The sequence below is a fragment of the Euprymna scolopes genome, chromosome 5, assembly GCF_053919585.1.
Source record: "Euprymna scolopes isolate OS-2025 chromosome 5, ASM5391958v1, whole genome shotgun sequence".
Lineage (NCBI taxonomy): Eukaryota > Metazoa > Mollusca > Cephalopoda > Sepiida > Sepiolidae > Euprymna > Euprymna scolopes.
Window position 1 is genome coordinate 34,437,712 of NC_136486.1, and position 16,380 is coordinate 34,454,091.

The following is a 16,380-nucleotide window of genomic DNA, read 5'->3' on the forward strand; positions in this document are numbered from 1 at the left end:
CCCAGATGTGGCAGCAGTACTCCATCCTTGGACGTACTTGGCTTTTAGCCTGAGAATATGCCCACAACTACGCCTGCAATATATAAATATTTGCAACGTCAGTTCAGGTAGCAGTGGTAGTGAAAGTGACAACTCGTATGGATTACTATTTCTCTAACAGCAACAGAAATAACTTGAACGTTTTCGCCCTTTCTTTCTCAAAGTAGCAGAAGCCGTTCGCTTAAACAGCTTGTGATATCAATGAAGTATTTGGCCCAGGAACCACTACTGAATGCACAGCACAATGGTGGTTTAAGAAATTTCATGGCGACAACAAGTTTTGAAGATGATGAGCTTAGTCGTCAGCCATCAGATGTTGACAAAAATCAATTAAGTTTCATGTTTTTTAAAAATGTTATTTAGTACAAGCAGGGTTATCTGAAATTGTCCAGTGTCATTAAAAAAATAGGTTAAAAAGTGAATCTATCCCTATCTCTTTATTTGTCCTATCTTTTCTTTCCTCCCTATGCATTTTCCTCAACCACATTTCCTTACAAAAATATTTGTATTTTTTTACTATTAGCCCCCATGTTGTCAATAGAAAAAATGAAAAGATTTTTTTTTTTTTTTGTGAAATAACATGCCAACACTCTGCAAATTTTTTTAAATAAATAAATAAAACTCTCTTTAGCATGAGAGTCCCTTTTACTATACAAGTTTAAAATAAAATGATCCCCAATTCCTGCTCATAAAGAATATTTTCAAAATAGCTAACATTGTTTAATTTAATTTTTTTTCAGAACTAAAAGGATATTTTATATTATTTTGTTTTCCATTTTGTAATGTGACTTTGACTTAGGTTAGTGTTAGGATTTATGCTAGACATATAATTTAGGAGCGCCTAACCCTTCACCTTTTATATTTTTTCAGCAGAAAAAGTAAAAAGAAAACAGGACTCTTAAAAAATTTTTTAAAATACAGTTCTTATCCAGAATTCCCCCATATTAAAAAAACGTCTATGATGTACGTACACATGACAAAACAAAAATATCATATTCTAAAAATCAAATAAATTGATCAAGTAGTTTTATTTTTAAATGGATACTTATGCAGCCTTTGAACCAGACATATCTTAGTGTTCAGCTTGGCTTTTCCCAGATTACAACATCAACAGCTCGGGTTTAGCTGCTGTGTGACGTAACATGGTGATCAGCCAATCACAACGCCCCAGCAGAAGACGAGTATTTGGATACCAATTGGAAGAGGAAAAAAAAAAAAAAAAGAATCCACCATTTCTCACATGCAAGTCAGGAAGAATAGAGATCTAAAAAATGAATTTCACCATTTTTTTTGTCAACAGTGGAAACAAATGGCAAAATCAATAAAATCTATCTCTTCTCCATCCACTTTGCTGTTGTCTGATGCCGTCCAAAAGTCTGTGGGAAAAACATCTTCCTAAGGAAATTTTTCTGGCATTGGAAAAAAAAAAAAAAAAGATTCCAACTACTTCCAGTTGAATTGGCAAAAAAAGAAAAAGCCTTAACATATCCATTTTTGTTGTTTCATAAAAATACTTGAAAAACATACTTATACATAGTTATATTGTTGATAGTGTTTTATATTCAAATTGTCATCATTCTTAAGGTTTCTTGGAGACGAATAACCAAAGGATTAAATTTGGTTTGCAACAATAAAATTTCATTGTAATTTGCCTTCAATCCATGGCAATTCCATTGGATTTTCTTGTAATTCATGATTTTTTTTTTGGTCTGAGGAGTAACTTCAGTTTCCATGTCTTCTAATTCCGTAAATCTATTTGTAGTAGTAGTAGTAATAGTGGCTTCTGTTTGTGGTAATTTCTTTATATTATTTTGTTTTTTGGTAGATGTATCTTTTGTTTGTTTTTCAAGTGTGTTTTTTTCACCACGGGGAAAACATATTGGTGACCTGTGTGGTCTTTCTTTTAACTGATTTTGTTTTTCCTTAATTTCGTCTTTTTCAGCATCTGCACGACGTACTGGTGATTTTTGTGGTCTTTCTTTTGATCGGCTTTGTTTTCTTGGATGTCCCGATTTTGGTTGAGAATTTGTTTTATTGGTAACATTATTTGATGATTTAATGGGATTATTTGATGATTTAATGGGATGATTAATTTTTTATATGTTTGGTTTGATTTCATTTATAAATTTGGGCCAATCGTTTGGTCCCAATTGTAACAAATTGTTTATTAGTATTTCGTATTTGGAGTCTTGGTTAGTGATGTTGGATGATATACAACTTGAGGTGACTTGAGAGTACGTCTTTTCCTTCATGTATCCATCTACTATTTTCCTGGCTTCGAGGAAGATGTTTTTGGTATGTTTTATTGACATTACTTCCTTTTCTTTCTTCCAGATTCTGCACACTCTAGCATAAGCAGGATGGTTTTCTGCACATTTGCAATCAAGATTGCAGTCATTGACAGTGTAGTCTGGATTTCTCTGGCCACATCTGCCACACACTGCTCGTCCCCTATATGCATCCTCATGGTGCCCAAACTTCTGGCATTTAAAGCACCGAAGTGAGTTTGGGATAAAGGGTTCAACTTTTTCAACGTTGAACCCAATTTTAATTTCTTTTGGGATAGTGGGTCTATCGAACTGCATAATGTAAGTGTTCGTATGTATAGTCTGATTCTCTTTTTTTATTGTAATTCTTTTAACGTTTATTACTCCTTGGTTTTTAAGTTCTTTTGTTATCTCTTCAGTAGTGCACATTGAGAGGTCTTTCGATCTTACTACACCTTTGGATGTATCCAGATTCTTGTGTGGATAAGTTTTGATATTTATGTTGTGGAAAATTTTCATTCCTAGGAGAAAAGTGGCATGTTTTTCTCTTTCCACTTCCACCAGTAGGGTTTTATTTTTTAAAGTTTTTACATTTTTTGGGGTGATATATGCCAATATAATTTTATGTATAATAAACGGTGATAAGTCAGTTATTTTGCTTTCTTCGGTGGATTCCAATACAATAAATTTTGAGGATGTTTGATATAGTTCATTATTTGAACTATCCGAGTCGGTGTTGGCACTTGGAGTTTTTATAATTTACCATGCATATATATATATTTTAAATTCATTGTTTATGCTCCCCACCCACCTCGGAGTCCAATATTGGGGCATGTTAAGGGGGAAACCCATTCGTCTTATCATGCCAAGGCTACATAAACAGTATACATGTTCCAAATGGGAGCCATGAGCACCCATAATCCTTTAGTTACACAATCCAAGTCATTTGCGGTAACTTCCAGCACTATACAGCCATGTCATGACTTTATCATTTGGCACATTTGACCCTAGCCACCACCTTCTATTCTAACACATGGAAAAGAGCGGAAAATATGTATATGGTTTATAGTGATATAGGGTAGAACTGTATTTGCTACAGTTTAGAGGAAATTGATAGAAAGGTAGATGTGTTAGAACTTGACATAACTAGCCGATTGATCAGATCGGGCCCCTCCGACCACCGTCTAGTCTTGTACGAGGCCAAAGTGGAGTGTTGCAACCGATATCTTTAATTTCCCTAGATATCAGTTGCTCAGCCACCAGGATCCTTTTTCGAGTCATTACGGGTCGCCACCCACGGCCAACAGGTTGCCTCTTTGAGAGGCTTTTACTCTCTGCAGGAGGATAGTCAGTGTATTTTAATGCCCCACCGACGGGGTTAGGAAGTAGGGAAGAAAAAAAAATGGGAAGGGGAAAAAGATTTTTCTGTATTTTATTTTTTTTATTAGGTTGAATACTGGAATGAAACCCAGGATTTGAGTATGAGGCGACATCAGAGAGAAAATGCATGTCAGAAGTTCCGTTGTGTAGTTTAGAAGATAATTAATGATAAACCCAGCAATTAAAGACTTGTTAGCTTAGTCGTGCATGAGAAACCAACCACTACGTTTCATACAAGATGAGAAAAGAACAATTTCTGTTGAAAGCAATACAATCAATTGAATCATGCAAACAAATTGATCACGAAGCTGAAATATCCACTGGAGCGAAACAAGTGTGGTTTTTCTCCATCAAGACCAAAAAATCTACTCCCAGGACAAAAGGTGGATCACATCCTAAGATGTGACCAGAATTATACAGACAAAATTTCTAGCGCCAACCATGGTCTTTAATTCATGTTATTAAGAATTTTGCGGACGAACAGACAAGGGTGAATTCTAAGGTCCAAATTTGACTAAGTCGGTGGACCAAAAATTTGTTTATTAATTTAATCCTTTTATAAATATTACGATCCTTTCTTTCATAGTTGTTTTTTTTTGGTACTTGTATAGTTTAATCAAGACATTAAAAAATGAAAATATCGAAAAAGATTATATTGTACGTATCCGTTTTGAACTGAAGATCTCTGAAAAAAAAAAAAAAAAAAAAATTCACTTAATTTGATCTAGTAGTTTGTTTTTTTTACAGTGGAAAAACATGTATTTATGAGAGCGCGTCTTGGATTTTTAAAAAAATTTTGTTTGAATTTTATAAACGCCAGGGGAGATAAGTCCATGTAAAGCGCCGACACTCCCTCCCCATCTTTAATACTAGCTTTTCTTCCTAAAAATCAAACCTTTTGCTCGGTATCATAAATTGTTTTTTCGCTGTAAAAAAGAAAACTACTTGATGAAATTAAGTGAAAAATTTTTTTCAGAGAACTTCATTCCATAAATGGATATGTACAATTTAAACTTTTTTTGATAGTTTCATGTTTTAATGCCCAAGTACCTTTTTTTTTTTAAATAGCTTTTTAATATTTTTTTTTCTTTTTGACAAACATTTAAAAAAAAATTATCTTTATAGTTTTAACTTGCTTATTTTGATCAAATCTGAATGTAAATAAATTTGAATCTTTTTTCTTTATAAATATACAATTCTTTCTCTTGTGGCATTGATAGTTATTTTTAGTTTTTTTTGTTGTTTTCTTTTAGTTTGTTTATATATTTTTAAAATCAGTTTTTAGATAGTTTTAACTCATTTATTTTCATAAAATATGGATGTAAATAAAATTTAATCATTTCTCTTTATAAATATATTCTTTTTTTATGGCTGTTTTTATATAGTTTGCTTTAGTTTTTTTTAAATAGCTTTCCTTGATAGTTATAATCTGTTTATTTTGATAAAATCTGCATGTAAATAAAAAAATTTTACTTTATAAATATACTAGCAGGGGCGCCCGGTGTTGCCCGAGTGTTTGCAGGTGTGTGAAAAAAAAAAAAAAAAGTGGTAGATAGGTAGGCTCGAACCTGTGACACAAAGGCAGAAAAGGTGAAAGAAAACCTGAGATTTTACCACTGCGCTATGACACGAACGAAAGTGTAAAGTGTTTAAATTTAGCGATGAAAAAGAAATGAATGAATTCGTAATTAAGTTAAGAATCACGCAGGTGCAGAAATGAATGTCTGGCTGTAGGCCAGTTAAGCTTTCAGCTTTATGTCCCGTACTTGTTTCCCCACGATGTTGGGGAAAACCAGCTACCCCCGAAAAGGGGGAACTCTGGCAGTGTCCAAATGAATAGCAAATTGTCTGAAGGGGGAGGGGGGAGGCATTTTGATCAAAGCTGATTGCCTTTTTGGACGTCCCGGCCGGAAGGCTGAGAAGCGGTTGCCTTTCCTCCGATATAGTTTCACTTTTTTTATATGAGAAAAACAAACACTCAAAACCAGGAATTTTTTTAACCCGGTCAAAATAAAGATAGAGACGACGTCTGTTCGCAAATCGGAAATATTACAATCTAGGGAGTATAAGGAAAGTTTTCCAAAATAGTAACCTTGTCAAGAACCCCCACAAAAAAAAACATTTCTTGGACATGCAAATACGTGCGCGGCTGTTTGCCTTTTATATAATAAACTAGCGAGGGGTACCCGGCGTTTCCCGGGTGTTTGGAGGTGTGTGTGGTTTTGGGTAAATCAAAACTCCCGGGGGGGGGGGGGGTTAAAATAAAAAATAAAAATGTTTTGGTAGGTAAGTATGAGGATCGAACCCGAACTGTTGAGGCAAAGTTGTAAATTAAAGTGCGAAAAAAAGAGTGCGACGGTTTTAACCATTGGGCCACCGCGAGATGCTAACGGAAACACGTTTGAATTTATTTAATTACTTGGATTTGGCAGGTGCATGTTTTAATGACTTAATGAGGTCAAGTTTGACTGCGGGATAGTATTTACTGTAGAAACGCTTTTTTTTTATTTTTATTTTCCCAAAGATGTTATAGGAAAAAAACTAACCCACATGCGGTGAGCGACAAATGTTGAATATTTATCTTCCTGAAGTCGAGCAAATCAAATAGACAAGCGAGCCCCATTGTTAACTTTGAGATATTACGATTTACATGTGATATAAAGTTTTAAAAAGTTGTCAGGCAACCAACCGCTTCTCTGAAAAAAGCCTTTTGTAGACTGTCATAGGAGAACATATTCTCTCCTATGATTGGATTAAGAAATATATAAATATTTCTTATAATATATAAATATGTTTATTGATATATTAATTAAAACATAAAGACGTTTCTAGAATGTCGTTATTCATAAAAATAAATGATAATCGGCGTCTATAAATATAAAAAGGCGTAGAACGCCTTTTTGTTCCTTTTTTGAGTCTCTAGAAGGTTCCAGGAAGTTCCTTTTAAAACTCATATAAAAGAAACGCTATTGGTGGATAAAGTCAGTTCGTGACATATTTTGGGATGCAAAAAGAGGCAACCAGCGTCCGAATTCCGGCTTCCACATAAGGCCGTAAAAACAAAAACCTCACTGAAGAACTGGCTGTCTGGATTCTGGTAAAGTTTTTATTTATTCTTTGAGTTTGTTGACCGAAACACATATACATATAAAAATACACTAAACAAAACATTTCAAAACAATACATTAAGAATTACGAGCTTTATGATCTAAGGGAGACAATTTATTAGCGAGTTGTCGCCCTTCAAACATGGTAATCTTTTCTTTTGTTTTTTCTTGTTAATTTATTTTTAAATAAATTTCTTTTTCGTTAAATCTTTTTCTTTTGTTTTAATTTTATTACATGTGGGTGCTGATAAATCCCTAGACCATACGAGCTATGATCGGCACACATATGTAATAAGACATACAGAAAAAGCGAACACACACACAAACATACATTTTCGCTTTTATATTTATAGATAATTTTTTCTCTTGTGTCATTAATACTTGTTTTTTTAATAGTTTTTTTTTAAAGTGTTAGATCGTTTATTTTGATAAAATTGGGATATAAATACAATTTACTCTTTACAAATATACAATTATTTCTCTTGTGTCATTAATACTTGTTTTTCTAATATATTTTTTTTGTTTTTTAAATAGTATTAGATTATTTTGATAAAATCAGAATATAAATAAAATTTGATCTTTACAGATACGCAATTCTTTCTCTGGTGTCATTAATACTTGTTTTTCTAATATATTTTTTTTAGTTTTTTTAAATAGTGTTAGATTGTTTATTTTCATAAAATCGAAATATAAATAAAATTTAATCTTTACAGATATACAATTCTTTCTCTGGTGTCATTAATACTTGTTTTTCTAATATATTTTTTTTTAGTTTTTTTAAATAGTGTTAGATCGTTTATTTTCATAAAATCGGAATATAAATATAATTTAAACTTTACTCTTTACAGATACGCAATTCTCTAGTGTCATTAATACTTGTTTTTCATTTAAGTTATTTTTTCAGTGATGAGCAATTTATTGTTTAAATGCTAAGTACTTTTCAACTTGGATAAACACAATATTGTGTTTATCTATGTAATAATGAACATGGCGAAAGATCCCATCAGTGATGGAGAAACATTTTAAAGGAAAATGGCACCCTGTTAGCAGTTTATTGTTGGTAGAATGGCACTCAAGACAAAAGAGTTCATAGGACAAATATTGTTTAAAAATTATAATCACAAAGAAAAGTGTGTGTGTGTGTGTGTAAAGGAGCAGGTATTTAGTAAAGGAGGTTAATCTACAATAGCTTTGTTTTTGCGTACTGTAATGTTTTAAAGAAGGGCTCTGTGAGTGAGGTTGAGAGGCTCTGGAAACCCTTTCTTAAAAAGGACCAAATGCTTTATATGAAAAAGTTAAATGGCTGTAGACATTCAATTATTGATCTATTTTTACTGGAAATAGATATGATACATAACTACAGGTGTAAAAAGTTTCAGGATGGTTCACGAAAAATAAAATAAAATAAAAAAATTAACAAATATGCAACAATTTTTGATGAATCAAAAACAAAAAAAATATGGTTGTAAGCATTATCATCAGTTAGTGTTAAAATTTGAAATTAATGTTTTTCATTTTTATTTTAGAAATTATCTTGTTAGTGCTCTGTGAAAAACCTTTACCCTGCTCAGGGGCTCCGTGGTGCCCTGAAGTTGGGAAACCCTGTTTTAAAGGAGACAGGAAGACATTCATTAATGAAACAAAAGTCTTCTACCTCTCCTACTCATGAATTGTTTAAAAGTTAAATCTTTAGTTTTTCAATCAAAATGGCAGACATCTGAAGCAATTAATCCTTTTTTTTTTTTTTTTTTTTAAGTGGTGCTTTGAATAGTTTGTCCCTTAGTTTACAGAAAACAATTTTGCATCAGAAAATTTTTCTTTTCAGTTTTATTGTGCTAATAAAATCAGTGTTTTTTTTATGAATGTATCTGAAATATAACTGTAACATAGCAGATGATTAATTTACGTCACAGTTGGCCACCATTTTGAGGGAAACAAAGTACAGATTTACCTGTTTAAAGAATGTTAAAATTAACATTTTGTGAGAGGGAAAGGAAAGCGAAGCAAGTCAAGAATAAAATGTGACCAGAAGAGGAGGAGAGAAAAAAGGATAAAGCGACAAAAGAAGAATGAGAGGAAGAAAGAGAGATAAAATGACAGAGAGGAAGCAAGAAAGAAAGGATAAAGTGACAGAGAGGAAGAAAGGAAAAAAGAAAAAGATAAAGTGATAGAGAGAAAGAAAGAAAATAAGGATAAAGTCACAGAAAAGAAAAAGAAAAAAAGATAAAATAATAGAGAGGAAAAAAGAGAAATATAAATCAAGTCAAATGGAGGGGAAAAAATAATAACATAAAGAACTTTGATTTTTCTGAATTACAAAAAAAGAAATTCTAAAAAAAAAAAAAAAAAAAGCAAACTCACATTCCTGGTTGTTAATGTAAATAAATAAAATACTTAATTTATAAAACTTATTGTTGATGTAAATAAATAAAATAATTTATAAAACTTATTGTTGATGTAAATAAATAAAATAATTTATAAAACTTATTGTTGATGTAAATAAATAAAACAATTTATAAAACTGCATCAAATATTACCTGGGTGCATCAAATGTAGAACAGCCAGCAACGATTCTGATGAAATAAGTATCACTGGCCTTTAGCAAGTTTCTAAAAACTGTTTTTGCTTCCTCGGACCAGATGGAAGCCCCCTTCGAGTGTATATATGCAAGAGTACAATGCTGAGCCAGTGATGGGATCTTAGAATATGACTCTGGCAATCGAAAGACTACATCACTTTTAAGCCATTCAGAATTGCCAAAATCTATGTAGAATATTTTCACCAAGACGCCCATAGATGGGTCAGTTTTATAATCGATAATCAAGCCCCTATAATAAGCTTCTTCATTGGCAAAATAGACACAGCAGAGTTCACCTTTTTGGATGGTCAGCTCGTTTGAAAGCAAAGTGAGCTGGCAAGGCTTCAAACAACTGAATTCTGTTTTCAAGTCATGGATCAATCGCTCTAATAGAAGGCTTGTTTCTTTGTTGATGTGATGCACATAAAAACTGGACGGCGATTCGACATGCGATATCATTACAGCATTAAATTCATTTTTGTCCAATTTGGAATTGACGGATGCAGAATCTGAGGATACACTGGTTTTGCAAGAATTTATTTGACTGTCTTCTATAGGAAGGTATTCTGACAATTCACTAGGAAGAGTTTCTATTGGACAATTGAAATTACTATCAATATCAGTACTAGAAGAAGTGGAGGCTGTTTCTACACTAGTAACTGGACAGTTGTCGGACTTACTAACCACAGGCTGTGAGTTTGAAGCCACTAATTTATTCTCTAAATCAGTGACTTGAGACAACTCTTCACTGTTATTCTGTAAAACGGTTTGATTTGAGATCAGGTCTGATGAAGAAAGGGGATTTTCACAATTATCAGAATCAAGCATTGTCAATTTGGAGCAAGATGCAGGACATTGTTGGATAGTTTCGGGTGATGTTGATACCATCTCGGCCAGAAATTCTAAAGAGGTAGCATCCTTATTCATTTCCAAACTATTGTGGTGCAATTCCAAATCGTTATCGACTTGTTGTTCAACAAAAGATTTAGAAAAACCAGGCGGTACCCTTATAATTTTCCCATTGTTATTTTTGACCGGAGAAGCCGGCTTAAACAAGATCAAATCTTTTACAACCTGGTATATTATTTGCGCTTGACTCGACTCTGTGACAAGTTTTGCAAATCCCTGCTTGATCAAAATCCAACTGACTTTATTGTCTAGACTGTTCTTTATGTCTTCTAGGGTCGTCTGTGTTGGCGAATCCATTAAGTACAAGTCTACGATCTGAGGTGTCAAATTATCATTGTATACGGGGTTGCACACTAGTTCTTTGCAGAATACCATATTATGGAACGCCTCTGAAGAATCTGTCGACCAGTTTTCGGTAATATTAAGTGGCATCACCTACATTTTAAGAGAAAAAAAGAGAAAATTTAGGAAATTCATTTTGGTTATTTTATATCAAATCATCTAAGAAAAAAAAAAAGAAATGTTTACAAGTGACCTTGGATAACGTTCCTCTTTATCTGCGTTTTCTAACATAATAACTGACCACTTTGGTGTCACGTTTTCTAATTTTTTTTAGATGAGGATTGATAATCTAAATATTAATTTACTTAGCCATATGTCTAGTTTCACACACAAAAAAAATCGCAAACATTAATTAATGAGAAATGAATTACCTCCCGTTATAGTTGCTCTATCAGTTAAAAATCATAAAAACTATTTCCTCTCCAAAAATTTTACAGTTTCAAATTGGCTTTTTATTTTATAGTTTAAAAAAAAAAAATCATGTTGAGAAGAGACTGTAAGCTTTTATTATTATAGTTTCTTTTTAAAATTTAAAAAAAAATGTGCAAGTGAATTGATCTGTTCCTTTATAATTTATATTAAAAAATTATTCAGAAAAACAAAACAAAACGCGTTGAATTTTCATTGAAAAAAAAATCTAAATTTTTTAAATCAATTCTTTTTAGCTTTAAAATTTTAAAAAAGAATTTGCTAAAAAATTGTTTTAAATGCATTATTTGTTTTGTTTTATTTTTTAGCCATTTTATAATGTATTTTAAAAATTTTCAACAACCATGGAATTTCCACAGGTTCTGTTAGTTCATATTATTTTTATTATTTGGACTAAGTGTTCTCATCTTGCGTGTTATTCACACAATGTTTTGGATGATGTAATCTTCAACCTTCTTCCCAAGTATCTTGTCAAACTCTGGAATCTTTCTGTCAAACTCTGCACGGAATTTGCAACAGAACCTTTTATTAAATCCACAAAAGTAGCATGCTCTCATTATGGCAGCCATAACCATATATAAGTCCTAAGTAATTTGCAATTGTATTCAGAGTATCTACCACCTATAGCAATGGCCAACGACTCTTTATCTGAGAGTACGTCTCTCAAGCTCCTTGGCCTAATGTTCACAGGAAACATGAGTTGGAACAATTACATCGAGGGCATTGCCAGGGCCGCTGCGAGGAAGGTGGGCTCTCTCTACTGTGCTAGAAAACTTCTAACACCCGAAAGTATCCTGTACCTCTATAAGGCCACTATTCGCCCATGTATGGAGTATATCTGTCATATTTGGGCTGGTGCATCGGCTACTAGTCTCTCGCTCCTTGACAGGGTTCAAAAGAGAGTCGCAAATCTGATAGGCCCTAAACTGGCATCTAAGCTTCAGCCTCTGTCCCATCGTAGAAACGTTGCATCCCTCTGCCTGTTCTACAAGTATTATAATGGTGAATGCTCTGAAGAACTGCAAGCACTTGTGCCCCCACGACGTGAACACCCTCGACAAGCTGCAAAATCCCACCCCCACACCGTAGAGATCCCTAGATGTAAAAGATCTTTCTACTCCAGTAGTTTCTTCCCCAGAACTGCTAGACTTTGGAATTCCATTCCAGGTCACTGCTTCCCCAACTGTACTGACATGCATAAGTTCAAGTGCAACGTGAACCAACATCTCGCTGCTCTAATCCCTACATAGTACCCCAGTAGATGTTTCCCCTGATAGTTGATAGTAGCCCCCTACACCAAAGTGGCAATGTGCCTTGTTTGGGGTAAAAATGTAATAAAAAAAAATTTAAAAAAATCACCCACACTGAGGATTGAACCTTCAACCTCCAGATGAGTGTCAATTAAAATTGAGCTATGGCATAATGGATAAAGTACTTGGTTAAATTCAGTTGTATTTGGCATTCTTCTGGAGATTGAAGGTTCAATACTCAGTGCAGCAATAAGAATAAAATTGCGAATTACTCAGGACTTCCACATAGTCATGGCTGATGGAACAAGAGCATACTACCTTGTGGATTAAATAAAGGGTTCCATTTGAAACTTTGTAGATTTCCAAGTTCTACAGCCAGATTTATGAGTTTAACAAAAAGATTCCAAAGTTTTACAAAATATACTTGAAGATGGTTGGCAGTTTACATCGGCTGAAACGTTGCGAAAATAACACTCAAGATGAGAGCAGTAGTTCAAAAAGTCCAAAGAATCCAAATAAAACAAACCCTAGTAACATTTTTGATATCATGCTAACACAGCTGTCTTAATAAACATAAAAACAAAGTGTAACAAATACCCTAACACCCCCCCTCCATTAAACAGTATACAGATACTCTACGGATGACTGGGATGGTTTCCAAATGTTCATATCAGAACAACCCTTGCACTATGTTTAAAAAGAATGTATCAGATATAACATTTAACATTGAAACTGCATTGGTTTCGTAAATGTTAAAAAGGTGCTAGTGAATGTTGATCAGTTCAATTTTTTTTTTCTGCTTTTAAAATCGTACACCAAAAGGCTACAGAGGTATCAGTGAAATGTTACTTAAAGCTGAGGAGCTTATTGTATTTAACACGGCAGATCACAACAACCACTGGACGTAACATTCTATGAATTTTCTTAAATCATGAACCGCCATCCAATCACCCTTCCAATATCGTTGCAAACAGTCACAATTATGAATGAAACTGCAATCTCCCAACCAAAGATGAAATTCGAGAGATGATTAAAAAACTAGAGTACAACAAAAGCTACTGGTGAAGGTGGTCTCCCGGCAGAAATATACAAATGCTGTCCCAATCTAATGACTAGGATGCTACCATCAAATCCTCAACAATATCTGATGCTCTGAACAGATTTCCCAAGATAGGAGTGATGCCATCCGCCTCCCTCCTACAAAAGAGGTGACTGCAGCATTTGCAATAACTATTGAGGCATAAGTCTGATTGATGTTGCATCCAAAATATTCTCAATCATTCTCCTTCGATGTTTTCTAATCCAGAGGAACCTACATACCCACGCCAACTAATGTGGCTTCCACAGAAAACGAGGTTGCATCGATCAAATCTTTTCACTAAGGTGGCTACTCAAGCAAAGATGGTATTATAAGCAGGTAACAGTTGTGTTTCGACTTCTCGGTCGCATTCAATTCTTTGAACAAAGAAAATCTCTGGAAAATGATGAATTGTGATGAATTTTCACCAAAAATTCTCAATTTCATAAAACCCTACGATGCCTAAATACAGACCTGGGTCAGGTGTTACAGAATAGAGTCCAACTTTTTTAGATGTTTAAATGATAGTTAGTTAAGGATTCATACTCCCACCAGTAGTCTTCAATTACATTAAAGACTGGATTCTCAAAATGTGTTTTGCTGATTTCGTAGATGCAAAATTTTGCTGATGATGTTGCAGTTCTTGACAAATCCTATGCAGATATTCAATAAATGCTAAATAAGGTTAATTTTCAGCCAAGCAAGTTGGCATGAAAATTAATGCAACCAAAACAAAGGTCCTAACATTCATCCAGAGAACAGTCGCACGGATTCTGAACATCAAAATTGTGGAGGAGGTCGAACAGTTCAAGTACCTTGTTTCGACCTTCACAGCTACAGATTAGACAAAAGATTAGATTCTCATCTGAATTGGGAAAGTGTGGCTTTCTGTCATCTTCAAAATCACTTTTGGCCAGGAACTCAAACGTTCTACCGAAACCCACATCTACTAAGCCCTTGTCTGAACCATCCTTCTCTATGGTTGCGAAACTTGATTTCGATGCCTTTGTTAATGAAATCAATATATGTCTTAATCATGTTGACACATCGGTTCTCATCAGCTCACTAAAGTTAAGCAACGATAAGCCTAGTCAGTACCGGATAGATGACTATTTGTTGTATGTGCTCTCTATTTTTTTTTAGCATTGTTTCTAGTTGTTCTGAATTTCTACTTTTCGAGTCAGCGCTGTTTTATTTCTACTGAAATAAAACAGTGCCGACTCAAGAGATATATGGTAGGAGATTGTGCAACTCTTGTCACAAAAAAGATTTAACGCGAAAATCATAGCATCATAAGAAATGTTCTTGGTCTTCATCAGCAAGAATGGACAAACAGAATGAAATCATCTGGTTGATGATAAATAGCATGACCAAACCAGTGAAGACATCTTCTAGTGAGGAGAGTTTGTTGTGGAGATGATATGTTGCAGCAAGAATGAACAGCATTTGAGACGAACTGTTGCCAGCGGACATGAAGGATGCGATAAATGGATAGGTGAAAAAAATGCAACTTACCTGCGCCAGTGCACAGCATATCGCTTGGGCTGGCAGCTTTGCAAAACTTTGGGGCATTTTGATCAAAGATGATGTTGGAATAATATCAATATTGCCGTAATCCACATAGAGCACATTCACTTTAGAAACTAAGGTAAGGTCTACAAAACAAAGAAATTTTTTTAAATGAAGAAAATATAAATGTAACATGGCACGTAAGTAAACAAATGCAAAGTGATGTTACTGATAGGGGGAGGGGGGAATAAGAGACAAGATAACAAATACGAGAGACGAGATAACGAGATAATGTTAAAGATCTCGTGAGGCACATGGGTCTGGGTCAGACATGTTGGGTCATGTGATGTAAGCAAAAAGGGGAAGTAACTCAGTTGAAAGTAGACAGAATTTATTCAGAAAACAAAAATAGACATTACATATTCATAATTTATGAATTTTTTAAAAATAACTTTAACTGTTTGAATTTTTAATTTTTTATTAAAAAAAAAAAACTGATTGAATTTGTGAGAAATTGAAAACTTAATTATCTCCTTCGTTAACTCTCCAATTCAATTCGGTAGATTTTAAAACCAAATCACTAGATTTTACAAATGTCGTTTTTCATGAATAATAATTTTTCTACCTTATCGTTTTTTCTTTTTTTTTTTTACTTGGAGGTCACCGCTTATCAAGGCCTAAAGGCCACTCAAGGATAAGGATTAATGAATGAAAAATGATCATGAAGTAATCCTTAATGATGTAAATTGGGTGGAATTTGTTTATCAAGTCAACCTAACAGGAACTTGTTTGCATTAGATTTGAAGGCTACCATGTTGTATTTAACAGGGAAGCATGTCAGCAGAACAGTGTCCCAAAGGCGGGAAGTTCTGGGAAAGAAGCTTTGTTCATGGAATCTGTGTTTACATTTAGGCACAGATAGAGAGTAGGGAAAATCATATATAGTGGTTTTAGCTCGTCGAGTGTTTTTTTGTGAAAGTTTGGCAAGCGGGCACCATAGATTGGAGTTTAGACAAGCACTTACCATGAAAATAGCGAATAAGCAGAGACAAGCTGGTGACGTCTCTTCTGTAGGAAAGAGGTTCCAAGGAAGAAAAAAGGGCATCACCTACTAGATTTCAAAGCTAGTTTTGAACTCCATCAAGGCAGGATAGTTGTGTCGTGTCGAGCAGCTCTTATCCAAATATGGCAACAGTATTCCATGATAGGGTGGCACCTGACTCTTATATAGATAAAGGATCGCATCGGGAGTGAGATACTTACTGGAGCGATAGAATGATCCAACCATCTTTTTAACGATTCCGTAATTTTTGGATATGTTACTATTTGTGACATGACAATTACGTAGGTAACATTTGTTTTACTTGAAATTCAATATTTTTTCATGATTATAATATAGAAGCACCTTTTTTTGTTCAAGAAAATTTTATGGCGAGCAAAATGAGACAGACACTAGATGCCATATTTTTTTAGGATGCATTAAAATTCAAGG

General features: G+C 33.9%; 1 protein-coding gene across 1 annotated transcript in view; it reads right to left on the bottom strand.

Moving 5' to 3' along the window:
• The window catches only part of LOC145276763 (uncharacterized), a 281,728-nt gene that overhangs the window by 202,748 nt on the left and 62,600 nt on the right, over positions 1-16,380 (bottom strand). Inside the window, exons 6-7 of the mRNA XM_080128016.1 lie at positions 14,895-15,034; positions 9,331-10,715 (exon numbers count right to left, since the gene is read on the bottom strand). Coding sequence (XP_079984142.1) covers positions 9,331-10,715; positions 14,895-15,034 — 1,525 coding nt within the window. The remainder of the gene's footprint in view (positions 1-9,330; positions 10,716-14,894; positions 15,035-16,380) is intronic.